At 43.3% G+C, this 15,658-nt stretch overlaps 1 protein-coding gene across 1 annotated transcript in view; it reads left to right on the forward strand.

Moving 5' to 3' along the window:
* SPATA16 (spermatogenesis associated 16) overlaps positions 1–15,658 on the forward strand; it is a 135,577-nt gene that overhangs the window by 81,203 nt on the left and 38,716 nt on the right. The window contains exon 6 of the mRNA XM_072344682.1: positions 8,889–8,978. Coding sequence (XP_072200783.1) covers positions 8,889–8,978 — 90 coding nt within the window. The remainder of the gene's footprint in view (positions 1–8,888; positions 8,979–15,658) is intronic.

Below are 15,658 nucleotides of genomic sequence, written 5' to 3' on the forward strand. Positions count from 1 at the left end.
TGATAGGGTGGTGAGGCATTGGAACAGGTTGCCCTGAGATGTGATGCACGCTCCATTCCCGGAGACATTCAAGGCCAGACCGGATCAGGCTCTGAGCACCTGATCAAGCTGTAGATGTTCCTGTACACTGCAGGGGAGCTGACTAGATGACCTTTAAAGGTCCTTTCCAACCCCAAGGATCCTACGATTCTGTGTCCTGAATGCCCATACTCTTGGGCAGCCTGACCTAGAGGTTGGCAACCTGCCCCATAGCAGGCGGTTGGGGCTAGATGATCTTTAAGGTTCCCTCCAACCCAACCATTCTGTTGATTCTATGAGTGGCTGCACTCCAGGGCACACCTTGCAAGTAGACGGGCTGTACTACTTTCAGTTGGAGTACTCTAACCAAAGCAAAGGAAGTGGGGAAGGCAGATACATCCCCTAAACCAACACGCTCCTCACACAAATGACAAAGCAACCACATATTTTTCATGACTTCTGAAAGATCACACTAGTGGAAAAGAGTCCAGTTTCACTGCACTCTAACCTTTGGAAAAATCATAATGATATCTCTCTTTTTCTAACTGAATTCCAAGAACCCTAAAATAAGGAGTAGTGCTTGTAATACTACGAAACCAATGCCTATTCAGTCATGCTTTGGTTTCAATTGTCTTAAAACAGAAACCATGACCTACAGAAATCACGATCTACAGAAAAAAATGAACGCAGTCAGATGGGAATTGCTGAAAAAAAACGGAAGGAGGGTGAAATTCTTCACTCTTCTGTTTTATATATAATTATAACAGTCTGTTCTTAACTTCGTTAGCTGCGTAGCTCAAAGAAAAGTGGCAATCAGTAATGCCTATTTTCAGTATAATTCATTTAATAACTTGCAGAATGGGAACAAGTCTAAGGACAGTATTTGTTACGTTGTAAACTGTGGGAACTGACACACATAATATACCAGTAAAAAATATTCTGAGACATCATTAACATAAAGGCAGAACCTGAAAGATAATCAATAGCTATATTTTTTCAAAAGGAACAAATACATTACTTTGAGGTCTCCTACTAAAAATAGCTTATTGCCATCAGTTAAATAGCGCGTATAGAATTTTTATTCCCATTGAGTTTTTATGTCATCACCACCTTGTAATGGTTTGCTGGTAATCCTTTGGTATTAATCACGAATCCAAATTAAAGTATTCATTTCTGCATTTATTTGCATTTACTGAACTATTCTTTCTTTAATTTCATGTAAATTTCACGGCTCCTGCATTTATTTCTGGAGCCTTATTAACCAAAAATCAGCTTTAATATTCTCATACATATCTGTATCAAATATATAAAGGGTTTTTTCCTTGGTAAGAATCTTGCAAAATACCACAACTAAATAGAGGAAAATTCCAGCAGTTCAGTATTAAAATGTTCAAGAATGGGCAACTGCAAAGGGACAGCTATCCCTGTCTTAAAAAAAAATAATAAAATGAAATAAAAACAGGCAAAGGAGTACACTTTCTATCACCAGATAGGTGACAGAATTATCCTGCGTGAGAAGCAAAGTCTGGGAGTGCCTGTGAACTGGAAATTGCATCCTCAGGATTCTTAACATCAAAATTTGAGGCTGTCTTTAGCATCACTGCCATAAATGAGGATCCTGATGGGGTTCCAGTTGCTTCTCAGGCTGATATAAAATGTTTGTCCTTTGTGATGAAATACTTTTAAAAAAACCCAACCCTTATCTGTCACAGCTCTGAGGAAATGTGCCATGGGTCAACCTCACCAAACAGCATCTGCACTAACCTACTTGACCACCACATTTCATCATCAGATAGCCATCAAAATAATTCCTAACTTGCAGCCTGAAGCTATAAAATGAATCACACAATGTTTACATGCCCTGTGGTCCTTTTGGCCCAGACATTATGGCATACCAGGGTTTAATGATCTTAATAACCCCATATGGCTCACTGGGAAATTAGATTTTCCTTTTGGTTGCAGAAGGCAATTTTCAATTATAGCAGATGGCAAAACAGCAAAGGTCTGAGAAGGCGAGAACTGACTAAGAAACCTTAGATTACTACTTCAGCTTTACGCTGCACAGCGTAATATCAGTGAATGGGTTTTTGACCCAAATTAGAGTAATCTTGAAGGAGCAGAGCACAGCATTTGAGCAGCGCAGTCCCTCAGTTACATTCGCTCTTCAGAAAGCAAAGGCCCACAGAGAAATCCATAAAGCTGCAGCCACACGCTGAAAAACAACCCATGGTACATCACATACGGAACTCAGCAACTGCTAAGATTAAATTTTGAGCAAAATTGGAGAGCGTGATGCTGAACTCCGTGACAATTCAAGATGGAAGATCTTTCAAAGCACAACATACATGATTTTACCCACGAGACTCCACATCCTCATAAGGTTTTATTTTAATTTTGCTTTTTTCCTCTAAGTGAGATGTAATTAATTTACGTTGATGCCACGTGACTCAGCTGTCATGGCCCTCATGGTACATTATATTTGAGGGACAGCATTCATATGGCTTGATCCAGGTGCTTTAACATAGGAAGGATGCAACCCCAAGCACTGCTCCCTGCCTGCCTCCCCAAAAAACTCCATCAGGATGCCAAGAAAGAGCCAGGGGGAGGAAGAGCAATCAGACACTGCACCATGCTTCACTAACACTGTCTCTAAGTAATGCTGGAAAATGAGTTCATTACCATAAGGGTTGCTGCGTGGAGCTGTTCAAAAACCTTTGGGGTTAGCAAAGACTTTCCTGTGTCCTTTCAGGCTGCTCCACAGGTCTGACCCAGTGCCAGCCCTCTTCCTCTCTTCCAGAAAAGCAGCGCATAGGGAACACAATAAATCTGTGAAGCTTTTCCTGCTCTGCCTTTTTATGTGCTGGATGGAAGGCAGGGCTCTCTAATGCCTCTTGCACAATTCATAGGGAGATGCATGAAGTAGAAAATAGCACCTCTGTTAAGTAGCGCACGATTGCTTTAGTGATGACTTAACAGAGGGAATCTCTTCGGGAGGCACAGTGGGGGAAAATAAACCTAGAGCAGCTGAAGCCTTACAGATTCAGTTCTCATCCCTCTACTTATTTTCCCTCAATGATTTTTTCAAACCCTTTTAGAAGGTTTAAAATAATTATTGCATATCAAGGTTTATGCAATATGTGTCAGAAAATAAAAATAAAAATAAAAAATGAAAGGTATCTTAAAAGTCGGTACTGGAATTATAGGCAGGTTAAATCAGGTCGTTTTCATTGAGGTTTGTTGTTTGTTCATTCTTAGCTTGTTGATTAAAAGAAGAAGAAACAATATTCAGCTCCGCCATTCCCTCATGTTCCATATTTTGCACCTTTAAAAAAGGACTGTGTTAAAGCAAGTAGAACAGCGCGAGCCTAATGAAATACTAAATAATCAAATAACGCAGTGCTGCCATCATACAGTGTAGTCACTGGGCATTAAAAAGGAGAAATAATAGAAGAACTTAAGCACAAACTGTTAGGTAGAAGTAGGAAAAGGACAAACATAATGGCTGGTGCTGATAATCTGTGGCAAGTTGGTAATGTGCTGTGTACTTTGTCCTCAGCTACTCTCCTAATCACATTACCTCCTTGGGAAGGAGAAGAGAAAGAATTAGCAGCACCTAATTACTTCAGCAATTGTGTCAGGCATATTGCGATATACATAATAGATGAGATGTTATTAATACAAAGTTATTCCATTGAGATGCTCTGGATAATATTTTTTAACAGTAGTTTTAAGAGATTTTATAATTCCTTCTCATGCTGCACTTCAAGTATTTCTAGGTAGTTCATCTCTTTCTTTTTTAATTAATTTCTTGGAATTCTCCAATTCTCAGCTCCTAATCCTATCTTATTTCTAGGTCGGTGACATAGTTCCTTTTTTATGGGCAGAGCCTTTCACCATTGAGGGAAAGGATACATTCCTGACTTCAATAACACTGCATGGCGATACCATTTATCTGCACAACATGTGGTGGGACTTTACCTAGGAAAAGAATATCTGGGGGAAAAAATCTTGCCCTGCATGAAATGCTGTTCCTTTTTGGAGGAAGAGTCCAGCAGCACTGGGCTATTTTCTAAAAGCTGAGATTCATGATGGCAGTGATCAGAAGAGCTGGTGGTCAAGATAAGAAAATGACATTAGTGTGGCTGGGAAGTGAGCTGGCAACATGTTATGCAAACAACTCAGGGAAGGCAGAGCATCTCCATTTGTGTTAAGAAGTCTTAAGAGCTTTGAAACCCCATTTTCTTAAATATCTTTTCATTCTGGACAGGAAAACATTCTCCTCTGTACCACCTTCACAGCTGAGGAATCAAAACCTCTATAGCACATTTGTCTTATGCTTGCAATTCAAAGCAAATTGCTGCTGCAGAACCTTTTAGCGTGGCAGTTATATTTCACTTCACTGGCACTGAAAAGGTGTTGCACATCTGAAAGCTTTATAGGGATCCCTCATTTCCTCCCTTTCTGTCTGTTTAGATATGGAAACTTCACAAGAAGTTTTCTTCTGTGCACAGAAAGTCCTTGTCTATTGATGCCATAGCTGCGCATCTTTTTCGCTGTATCAGAGCTCCTGTTCCTTGAACCACATAAGTCTCATAGAAGCTTTCCTGTCTCTGTTGCTATTGGTTTTGTTCTGTGGTAACGACTGTATTAGAAGGGATTCCTAATGAATTGTGAGATTCACACATTCTGTTCTCTGCTAGGTTTGCCTCACTAACCAGACTTTGGCACGGCCTCTCCTTTAGCTACACCTACTGAATGGTTCTGGCTCTTTGTCCTCCAGCATTTTTCCTCCGTGTAACAGAAGCTATCTGATTTTAAATGTCACTCCTTTAAATAGAGAGCAGCTGGGGCAGAGAGGGTAGGATGCTCCTTCCCTTGGGAAGGAACCAGAGGTCCCCAAGCACAGTACCAGCCACAAACTGGCATCAGTGAAGCTGGAGAGAAAGTTGACCCCATGGATCAACTTCCCAAATCCCAACGTAGCTACACATGCAAACTGCAGGAAAATAGGATGAAGTTGATTCCTGGCTACTGTAAGTTCAGGACTGCCTGGAGTAGAGCTGAACTCTAAACCCAGCTGTGATGCAGCCCATGGGATGACAGAACACACATGGCAGACACAAACAGATGTAAAAACAGTACTACACCACAGCTAATAAGCTACCTGCCTTGTATATGAAATGGAAGAAGCTGAGCATCAATCTAATTGTACAGCAGACAGGAATTCTCAGGTTCATCTGCAAGGATACTGGGGCTGGATCACCAGTGCCACTGGTAGGCAGCACCCATTGAGGACAAAAGCAATGTGTTAGTCTACAGCATCTGAATATCTGGTTCTGCCAAATGCTATCTGGCACATAACTCGCGTGACATTGCATTTGATGCTGTGGTGGACACCTCAGCACCTCCCTTTGCACAGTCACTGTGCCAGTGAGTGATGTGTGGACATGCAGCACAGCACACTGCCATGCCAACAGACACATGTATTGCTTTTGCACCGAGTTCTTACTTCTGGTAGATCACCTAATTGCTCTCTAATAGTCAAGTGTAACTGACTGTTCTGTGTATTGTTACAGGAGACCACATTGTGTTGAAGGACGACATGGACAACTATGATAAAGAAAAAGCCTCTCAGTCCAATTTAACAAATTATGTCATGCACCTCTACTAACAAGCTAGCTTTTACTTGCAGTAGTAGCAAGAAAAATGAGTTACCTGCTTCATGAGCGAGGTGTATTTTTTCCACTTGTTTAATCTATAGAATCATCTCATTGACTTTTTCTTGGCCTATAAAGGCCAAATATAAATGACGCGGGGGATTGTAAAAGTGCCGCTGCTACGTGTCAGCCAGATTAGAGTTAAAGCCCCATTGCATTCAGAAGGACTTCAGAGAATGCATTCCATGGAGAGAAGGCAATACGATTTCTAGCAGCCAGTTTTTATGTAGCAATCCGAGCTTCTTACCACACCTGATTTCTTAATGCTGGGCAGTAAGATGGAAAGAAACATCTGAAGAGATAAAACCACTGAGCAGTATGTGCATCTTTGCTTCACATGCTCTGATTGCTACGATGGCGATAGTTGATGCCTGCTTCTCCCCCACTCCTTATAGTGGGAAGGAAGATAATGGGACAAACACTGTATTATTTTTAAGAGAAGGTGTCAAGATGAAGAAATGAAAATGTCAAAAAAGAGGCTGATATACAGCGTTACTTAAGGAGTGTTCTGTTGAGAAAAACTGACCAAGTGATTTACGAAAGGCTTTTAACAGGCAGACTTTGGATTACAACGAAGATGAAAAATAAATGAAAATCTATTTCAAGTTTACTTTAACCTAAGCCATTTGACAGATGGGGGCCAAACCCAGCATGAACACAAGTTTTAATCTTCAAACATAGAGCCTTCATTTGCAGTTTTGTTGATTAGAAGTTCTCTCCGTGCAGGATAGGAGCTATCCATATTCACACATCTGTTGAATTTTTTTTCCACCTGAAGATCCCCAAGAGGTACACAAAGACCAAAGGGCCAGTGCCTGTGGCAAAGAACACCACACAGAGATCACCCTGTGCGTGCTGCAGCTGGTGTGTCCACTGCCTCCCTCCCTTCCTAACTCTTCTTCCAAGCCTCCCTGTTGAAGCACATCCCTCCTAATTAATTACTGGATTAACCAGCCTAGTACCAGCCCGTGGCTGGAGGTGGGTCCTGAAGCACGGACGTGCTCTCAGCATGCACAGCCTGGCACATTGCTGCCTGCCCAGATGGGTCCCCATCTGCTTCCATTTGGAGCAGAACTTCCTGGAATTGGGGTTTTCCTCTTAACCTTTGTTTGCATAATTCCTTTGCTTCCCACTTTCACCCAGCTTTTTCCTTTACCTGAAATCACCTGAATCAGATTTAACACAGTAGGGAAAAGCTCTGCATGGCTGCTATACAAACATGGTATTAATTAGCACTGTTCTGCATAGAGGCCACTAAAATGAAGCTGCATCGACACGGAAAAGAGCTTCTTTGGGGCAGAAATGCAATGCAGCAGAAATTACTTCTGCATGTAGGCTACAGAGAGCCCAGCAGACTGCTATGAACTCAAAGGTAGCTTTCTTGTGCTTGCCCAAGCTATTAGAGCACAACATAATATTTCCTAGTTTAGAATTTATAGATCAAGAGAAGTAGTTGATCTTTCTAAGACCAGTAAGGAATCAAGATGGAAAACAGAGATCTGATACCTAATTCTTTGAAAATCTACTACAGTTCTGTATTTATTAGAAGCTTATCACAGTACGTTCTGCTCAAAGACTTACAGGAAAAATGTGTTGCTAACTACCAGGGAATCATTGATTTTTTAATTTTTCCCCTCATAGCGCTATTGCTTGGCTGTGGTGGAACCAATAACTTGGAGGGGGGAAAAAAAAAAGGAGAAAAAAAAAATCAATATTACTATTATCAACTGTTGACTACAGTTTACAGCAGCAATAATCTCCTTTAAAATAGCTTGCAGAAGTACCAGTTGTCATCTAAGTAAAGGATTACAGCTTTGGTCAAATCGTTAAAGGCTGATAGTGTTTGATCTTCTGATGATTTCTTTTTGGTCGAGTCTTGGTGACCATTACACTGTCTGAGCTGCACGTCTGAACCATGTAGGGCTGAGAACTGCAGCATCTGCTGTTGGTACCATCATTTTGGTACTGAGGGGAGTGATTTGTTCACCTCATTAAGTGAGTTAGCATCCAGTGTTGCATTCTACACTGGATTTTAACACATTAAAAGTAAGGTGCCATCACTAAGCTCTGCACTTCCTCTTGCTGCACCAGGTAGCACCTGCTGAAGGCATGCAAACCAAATCAACGACTGATATGAGCAGGGTGCACAGAGATGTTTTGTGTAACAATATCAAAAGCTTTCAATGAAAAAACAAAGACAGAGGATGAGTTTTCCTGGTAACAATGCAAAGCATTAATCCCTTGGTTAATGTGGGAAGCTAGTAGCTAAACAGAATCATACAATAACAAGGGTTGGAATAGTCCTCCGAGACCATCCAGTCCAACCATCCATCTGCCACCAATATTTCCCTACTGTAATATTTTATAAAACATATAAGTAATAACAAACATAAGATGTTCCATCTTAGATCATGTTTGATGCACCATTTATTTAAACACCAGGGGAAGTACTGACCAGAGAAGCCAGCCAAATATATTGGAGATCTCACAAGAGGAACTAATTAGATGTAGGTGTAGCTGCCACAGTTGCCCTTCCCCTGCATACACCAGAATACCCTGCCTGCCCATCTAACCCCTTCACCTGTCCTATTTTTAACCTTCCATCCCTTTATATTGACTATAACTTGTTACACCTGGAACTGTATCTACTGAAGTTAAGGATATAAGAAACATACCAAGGTCTCCCCACATAGAACCTACCATTGCTACCTACAGAAAGTAGCTTTTATAATCTTCCTAGCTGACATTCAAATACATTCTAGAAGCACGGTGATCTAAGCAGACAGTCACACAACTTGTACCCATTTCTGGAGCTGGGGGTTAACAAGCACAATGCTTCATTACAGCTTCCTATGCTCAAACTAAAGGCAATATAGCACATCACCATAGGAGCATTTTAAAAGGTGTTCCCATAACAATGCAAATAAAACCCTAATGGAACTGCATTTATGGTACAACCGCAGTAACAACTGTAATAAGTCTTGTCACAGGTGTCAGGAGGTACAGTTCACATTACGTTGGAGGTATCATTTGTGACTGCTGAGGTGTGCAGAAGCGTACACAGGATTCATCCCCGCCTCAGTTTGATTATTATCAGTTTGCCATGATGTAAGAATGTGAAATCTCAACTTGCCCATCTCTCTTCTTTTATAGGAGCATTATTCTGAACCCAGCCTATTTCCGGAACCACCTGTGTCAAGCTGCTGTCTTCAGACAGTTGGAGAGATACTCTGAAGCTGCAAGGTACTTTGTGCTCCTGGGTTTGCCTAATGGCTTCACTTCATCTCTCTCAACCCAGCTCTCAGTTGCAAGGATATCACACTATAGCCAGGCTTTTCCAAAATCAGTTGGTTATTTGTGTATGATCTCACATGCAGCACAGCTCCAGTCCTCCCAGTCAGAGTAACACAAATAATCCCCAAGTAACTGGTCACAATGAGGCCAGTGCATATTGGAGCGCTTATTGTCAGGTCTTAAAGAGGGCCACAGTCAAACCTACATGCACGCATGCATCTGCTGCTTTCTGCGTTCTCCCAAGTGGGTGCTGAGAAGGTTGGTGGAGGGGAGAAAATAGGAAAAAAGATAAAAAAAACACTCAGGATCTCAGTGTACACTGTGGGATGCTGAAAAATTTAGCCTGGGTGCAGCTGATGAGACTGCTGGTGTGAACAGAAACTGCTGGCAGAGGAAGATCTGCGAGAGGAAGCTCTGCTTGCATTGCACTGCCAAGAGCTAAAAGTTTCAACATGCAACTGGAGTTTTTAATCCACTGAAGATAGAAAGAAATGCATGGGGGAATGCTGTGGGGGGTTAGCCATGTATCATCATTACCACTAACATCACTTACAGAGGACTGTTCAGCTGAAGACCACACGGTATATCACAAAGTATTTCACAAATCATTAGCTAACTAATGGTAGAACACTCAGTGTGAATTAGGCAAGAGACTAAGAGGGTCACTTTGCTGATCATTTAAGATGGATGCTAGTGGTAGAACCCTGAAGCTACCAGAATAGCAAGAAAATGGACTGGGGGAGGGGTAGAAGAAAACTTTTCCAAAGTACAGTTGCAGAAAGGGCTTGGGAAGACAAACACCAATTGTCTGCTGAACTCCAGCCAAATATATATATATATATATATATATATATATATGGACAAAATAGGCACAAGCACTTTCTTTCAGATAAGCATTGAGGTAGCACTGCAATAATCTCCACTTATTTTCACTCAGAACCATAGAATCACTAGGGCTGGAAAAGACCTTTAAGATCCCCCAGCACAACCCCCTTCCCCACTGCCCACGTCCCTCAGTGCTACGTCCCCATGGCTCTGAACAACTCCAGGGACAGTGACTCCACCATTCCCTGGGCAGCTGTGCCAACAGCTGTCAGGATGGGGAGAAACAGTTCTCCAAGATGAGGAAACAGGTTTTGCTCATTCATTCGGGAACGTTAATTCAGATAATCCTAGAACATTGGGTTTAGTTGGGTTTAGTTTTTATCTTAGTTTTAAGTCAGGTTGAAGATTTACCAAAAAAACAAAACCAAAACCAAAAAACCCACGCACTCCATTAAAAAGTACACCTTTAGAAACTTCAGTAAGAAGCAGTACATACAAATATCCATATTTAAGAAAACGGTATGAGACGAGAAGATGTTCATAAATATTAGAAAATAAAAATGGCGGTCAGCGTTACTGCAGATAAGCAATCAGTAGGTTTACTACATCAGCAGGCAAGAGGGAACTGTGTCAGCCTTTTTTCCCCACATTGAGAAGCTTGCAGGAAACGAGATGATTTTAAATGAGATTATGTATTCTGTAAAGGAGAGGAACGTTCTGACAGATTGAATCCAGAGCAGTTCCAAAAGCAGCGACTATAGCAGCATTCAGAGTTTAGCCTAGTTTAACACGGTGTTATAGCAACTGTGCAGAGCTGCTTCTGCAGATTGTGTTAAACTAAGCTTAGCACCACTCCTGTCACCTCACTGGAGTCACTGGTCTCAGCTGAACCGTTAATGGTGCAGCAGGTACTCTGCCCACTGCAGCTCACAGCCGTTCAGCAATATCAGGAAATACAGACTTGGTTTTTGTTGGCATAACCTGCCATTTATTTCAGCTTGCTCTCTGAGTATTCCTCACCTTCCAGTCCCCCATGTGTTTTTAAGTGATTATACACTCCGTTAAATACCCCCAGAGCACCATATGGGTACATAAACAGGTTGGTTGTGAATAGAACTGCTGGGCACAAGAGCACAGATAGAGACATTTACCTCTGTCTACTTGAGATTCCATGGGAGTTCATCTCTGAGGAAGTACCCAACCAAATTCTTTGATTCAGAGAAAGCCATAAGCTACAGTGAGGTCAGCTGTAATTTAAGCATGTCCCAAATTCTTTTGCATGCAATTTTCACTACTGCTCGTCAGCCCACAGTTTATAGTATCATTCAGGTTGGAAAAGGCCTCTAAGATCACCAAGCCCAATGCACCCTACCATGCCCAGTGAACACGTCCTTCAGTGCCACATCCCTGGAGTCCTTGAACACCCCCAGGGTTGGTGACCCCACCACACTGCCCACCACTGGGCAGCCTGTGTCAGTGCACCACCACTCGCAGAGTATTTTTTTCCTACTATCCAACTTCTCCTGTTGCAACTTGAGGCCATCACCTGTCATCCCATCACTGTTACCTGGGAGCAGAGACTAACTCCCTGAGCCTCCTCTTTTCCAGACCAAACCATCCTAGTTCCCTCACTCTCTCCATATCACACTTGTTCTCCAGATTCCCCACAGCTTTGTTGCCTCTCTCTGGACACACTCTAAAGCCTCAGTGTCTTTCTCGTAGTGAAGGGCCCTAAAGTGAACACAAGGCTCAAGCTGTGGCCTCACCAGTGCCAAGTACAGTTAGCATACGAAGCAGCTGGAATGCAAGGGCATCTGTTAGCACCAGGAGCCTGATCTGCCCACATCTGCATCGCTTCTGTATTCTGTTGGCTGCATCGCAGTATCTTTGGGAAAGTGCTGTGCCAGAATGCCACCATGTAGAGCGCAGCCTAAGGCCATTTGGCACTGTAAAGCAATCCCAGGAACACCATGCAGGGTCAGAGCATCTGCAAGTGATGAATTCCAAAGCGCTGCAGCCACTTTCACTAAGGTGTCAGCTAGTAAATATATTTATCCTCTATTGTTCAGAGACCGCTCTTGACAAACACAGTAAAGATTTAAGCCTCAGAAGGGAGCAAACCTATTCTGGTTGAAAGACCATCTTGGCCTTGGAACAAATGGGCATAAATTCATTATACATAAATTTAGTCTGGAAGTTACCAGGAAGCTTTAGGCATTAGGAAGCATTTAAGCTCAGGATCAGCCTTGACAGCAGCTGCTGAGAGTACCCTGGTGAAGGAAGCATAGTCACAGTTGACGAAAAGATCCCTTAACAACCAGAATGGAAAACTTCAGAAGAGAGCCCTGGGCTGGGTTCTGTCACCACGCCAAGAAAATGTGCATGGAGAAGGCTGAATGGGCCCCAGTTTCCTGGCAGAGTAAAGACTGCTGCCTTTGGGAAGGATGAGATGAGGATGTGCAAGGCCTGGGAGGCCCCCACCAGCCTCAAGGACAAAGCAGTCAAGACACAAGCACTGCTTTCAAGGGCAAGGCTGCAAAACAGGGGACACAGACCCAAGGGTGAGCATCAAAGCTCCTGCAGGTGGAAGAGCGTGCACATCCTCCACATCCCTATGCCTGGCAGCTGTGACCCCACAGCCTCCTGTTATAAGGCTGTGACAAGAGGTCTGACCCTGCAAGCAACAAGGCATGAAAGCAATTTTTCTTCCTTACTCTGAGAGTGCAGCCTATTGCCAGCACTGAAGAGCCTTGGAACAGCAATAAGGTGAAAACCGGTAACTTACAGAAAGACCAGGTTTCCTATTTGCTTTGAAACTGAAGTTTAAGCTACAGGAGGGATTTCTCCCCTTTTTATCATTAAGCCATATAGCTCTCATCTTTCTGCTAATCAAAATGCTGTGCTGATTTAACAGTGTCACTGTGTTCTGTGAAAAGCTTAAGATAGCTCTTTTATCACTAGCTAGAACAGTAGTGACTTGAAATTAGTTGTATACATGTAGGGGAAAACAGACTGCCTGTGCCTCTGCCAGAACAAACAACTCATCTTCATCTGACTGCACAGAGCCCGGGTAAGCAATCCTTAAGGAGGAAGAAGGTTGGGGATCTGAATAGCTGCAGTATGGCTGACTCAGCTTTTTGACATTCCTATTTAAAAAAAAAAAAAAAAAAAAAAAAAAAAAAAAAAAAAAAAAAAAAAAAAAAAGTCATAATAATCCCATGAGCTGGAAAGCAAGCCAGGTCTGTGAGGAGTAAACCTCAGCCCTATGCGTGGAACCAGGTCCCACTTCAGCCACAAGAGAAAGCTCAGGAGGTGAAAATCAGGCGTGCATCCCAGGTTGGCTGCTGCATTCAGCATTGCTTTGCAAAGCATGCAGTTGTGCTGAGGAAAGGCATGCCAACACTTGGGCAAGATGAAGGCGCTACAGGGGGCAGCCTGACTTAGAACCCTGCCTGGGTTTCCTCAAAGTTCATATCCTTTCAGAGATGAAATTATATACAAACACTTGTTGTCATAGAAACAGCCCCCCACCCATGAATGCTTTATGCCCCTGAGCTGCACCAGCATGGTGCAGTCGACCAGCACAGCCCTGTGGACCCCCACAACCAGTGGTTGCATTGCAGAGATGGGATGGGGTCTGCTCTGCCCCCACACAAAGCATTCCTGTGCTCCCACCAGCTCCATGGCATCCCCAGGGTAACATTTGGAAAGGCATGCTTCGTAAATCAGGTCTGGGAGATCGGCTTTGACAAGCACGGGGAGCACTCAGAGCCCCAAGGAAAGCCCATGCTGCCTATTATTTAACTTGACACCAACGTACGATGTTGGCCTCTGCCTAGAGTTACCAGCCATTATTCCCACACATTATTCTTTACTGCTTGAGATGCCCAGGTGCCAAACATCAGCCTGAGCACAAGCACAGAGCTACATCCCTCCGAGTTCCACTGCACCTCCATCCATAAACAATTCCTCACCCCATCCCTTCCCCAAAAGGCCCCCCAGGTCACAGCTGGGGTCAGTGCCCAGTGTCTTGGACACTCCTTCCCACTGCAGACGGCCTCTCCCTTCCCCATGCACTACTCCTCTTCCCAGCTCAGGTCTGCAAAGCACAATGTGTGTCCTTACATGGTAGCTGACACTAAGTGAGAAACATTTGTTATCACTGCGTAATAGTCCCAGTACAACACAGAAAGTTGTTACCCGCGTGCAGCCACCAAGACAGATAATGATAAATGTAATCATTGTACCCTAAATTCAGGTGCTGTCTTCCTTGCAGGAAACCTAATTCTACTTTCTAGCAATGGACCGCTGTGACCCAGAAACTTCAGCAAACCCAGCAAGCACAGCCTATTGTTAACATGGAAAGGGGTTGGCAGGACAGCAAAGTTTTAGAGCAGCTTCCCAACACATCTAAGGCCCACCAGCACAATGTTTAAAAGCAAAGAGTTAACCAGCTCTCTGCAGAGTTAATGTTCATTGGTTGCATGCAGGAGCAGGGGGATTGTCATAGTGCCATGCAAGGGAAAGTCCATAGATCACATCACTTATTTCCTTCCTGCTCAGTATTCTGGAGTTCTGTTTCTCTCTCATCATCTCATGGCTTTCATGTATCTCCATAAACCTCAGAGTAATGAGCTCACATTTATTTAGGATATATGAGGATGTTTAAAAATTAACTGCTATTATTTTGTTCCCTTTCCAGATGGGATAATTGCATTACAACGACTACTTCCTACTTACTCCACCTATAAACATCAGTTTCCTTTTCTCATCTCAGACAGAAGTAAGAAAAGTCATCCAGCAGAGAGAGCATTTCTCATTTTGTGTCTCACATCTCAGACCCAACACTGGAATAGTGGAGCTCTCAAACAAGCAGGTGTTTCCACCGGAGGTGGTCTAAATAGGAATATTAAAGTTCCTATTCAACTCAGGGGGAAAAAAAAAGAAGCTGAAATTAACTTACCACTTTCCAACAACAGCTCTGCTACCCAGGGCACTGCTTGAGGCCCTCTGTTAGTATCACTGACTGCAGATCCAGGTGAGATCACTTGAGGCAGAGAGCAAAGGTAATTTCCTGCCACTGAGTAGGGCTGTGCCCTCACCTGGTGTTGGCAGCTGTCAGGCAGCAAAAGCCACTGCTGGCTGTTCTTGCAAGGCCTATGTGTTTCTGTCAAGGTTCTGAGGGAGCCAGTCTGGGATCCGCAGTGTGCTGTTTGCTTGCACACAGAGAAATATATCTTATTGTTCTGCACCACCAAGTGGTTGGATGGAGCAGGTAGAACACGGCACCTTCAGATCTGGGCCTCCTGCAGGAGCAGGGGTGGGTCCAGCAGCTGTGAGCAAAGGGGTTCTGTAAAGATGCGGGTCAGTATTTCTGAATATCATGAATGTCATGAAGTGATTGTGTCAGAAGTAGGAAGCGAACGCATCTATACATTCTTTGCTGTTAGACTTTATATAAAGGCAGAGCAAGGTCTGTTGCTGGATGGCTTTTGCAACCCCAAATCTCCACAGAACACAGAAATTGACCCCAGCCCACAGGGACCTGTGACTGCATGACAAGGCAGGAAGGACCCACTCTGCCCCTCATGTACCTCTGATATACAGTATCTACAATATTGATATTGGAACAGGGCAGGAAATGGCCCCTCATTCAGCTTCTGCGTATATCAGCAAACTTACCAGGAAGATTCTTTGTTCAAGGACTTCAGCTTTCTGCCCTTCCCAAATCCCTCTTAGGGAGGGGAATTAATCCTACGCTTCTTCTAACGTACACACCATAAAGCTCCTTTTATCTATGGAGT

Source organism: Excalfactoria chinensis, chromosome 9, assembly GCF_039878825.1.
Source record: "Excalfactoria chinensis isolate bCotChi1 chromosome 9, bCotChi1.hap2, whole genome shotgun sequence".
NCBI classification, from domain to species: domain Eukaryota; kingdom Metazoa; phylum Chordata; class Aves; order Galliformes; family Phasianidae; genus Excalfactoria; species Excalfactoria chinensis.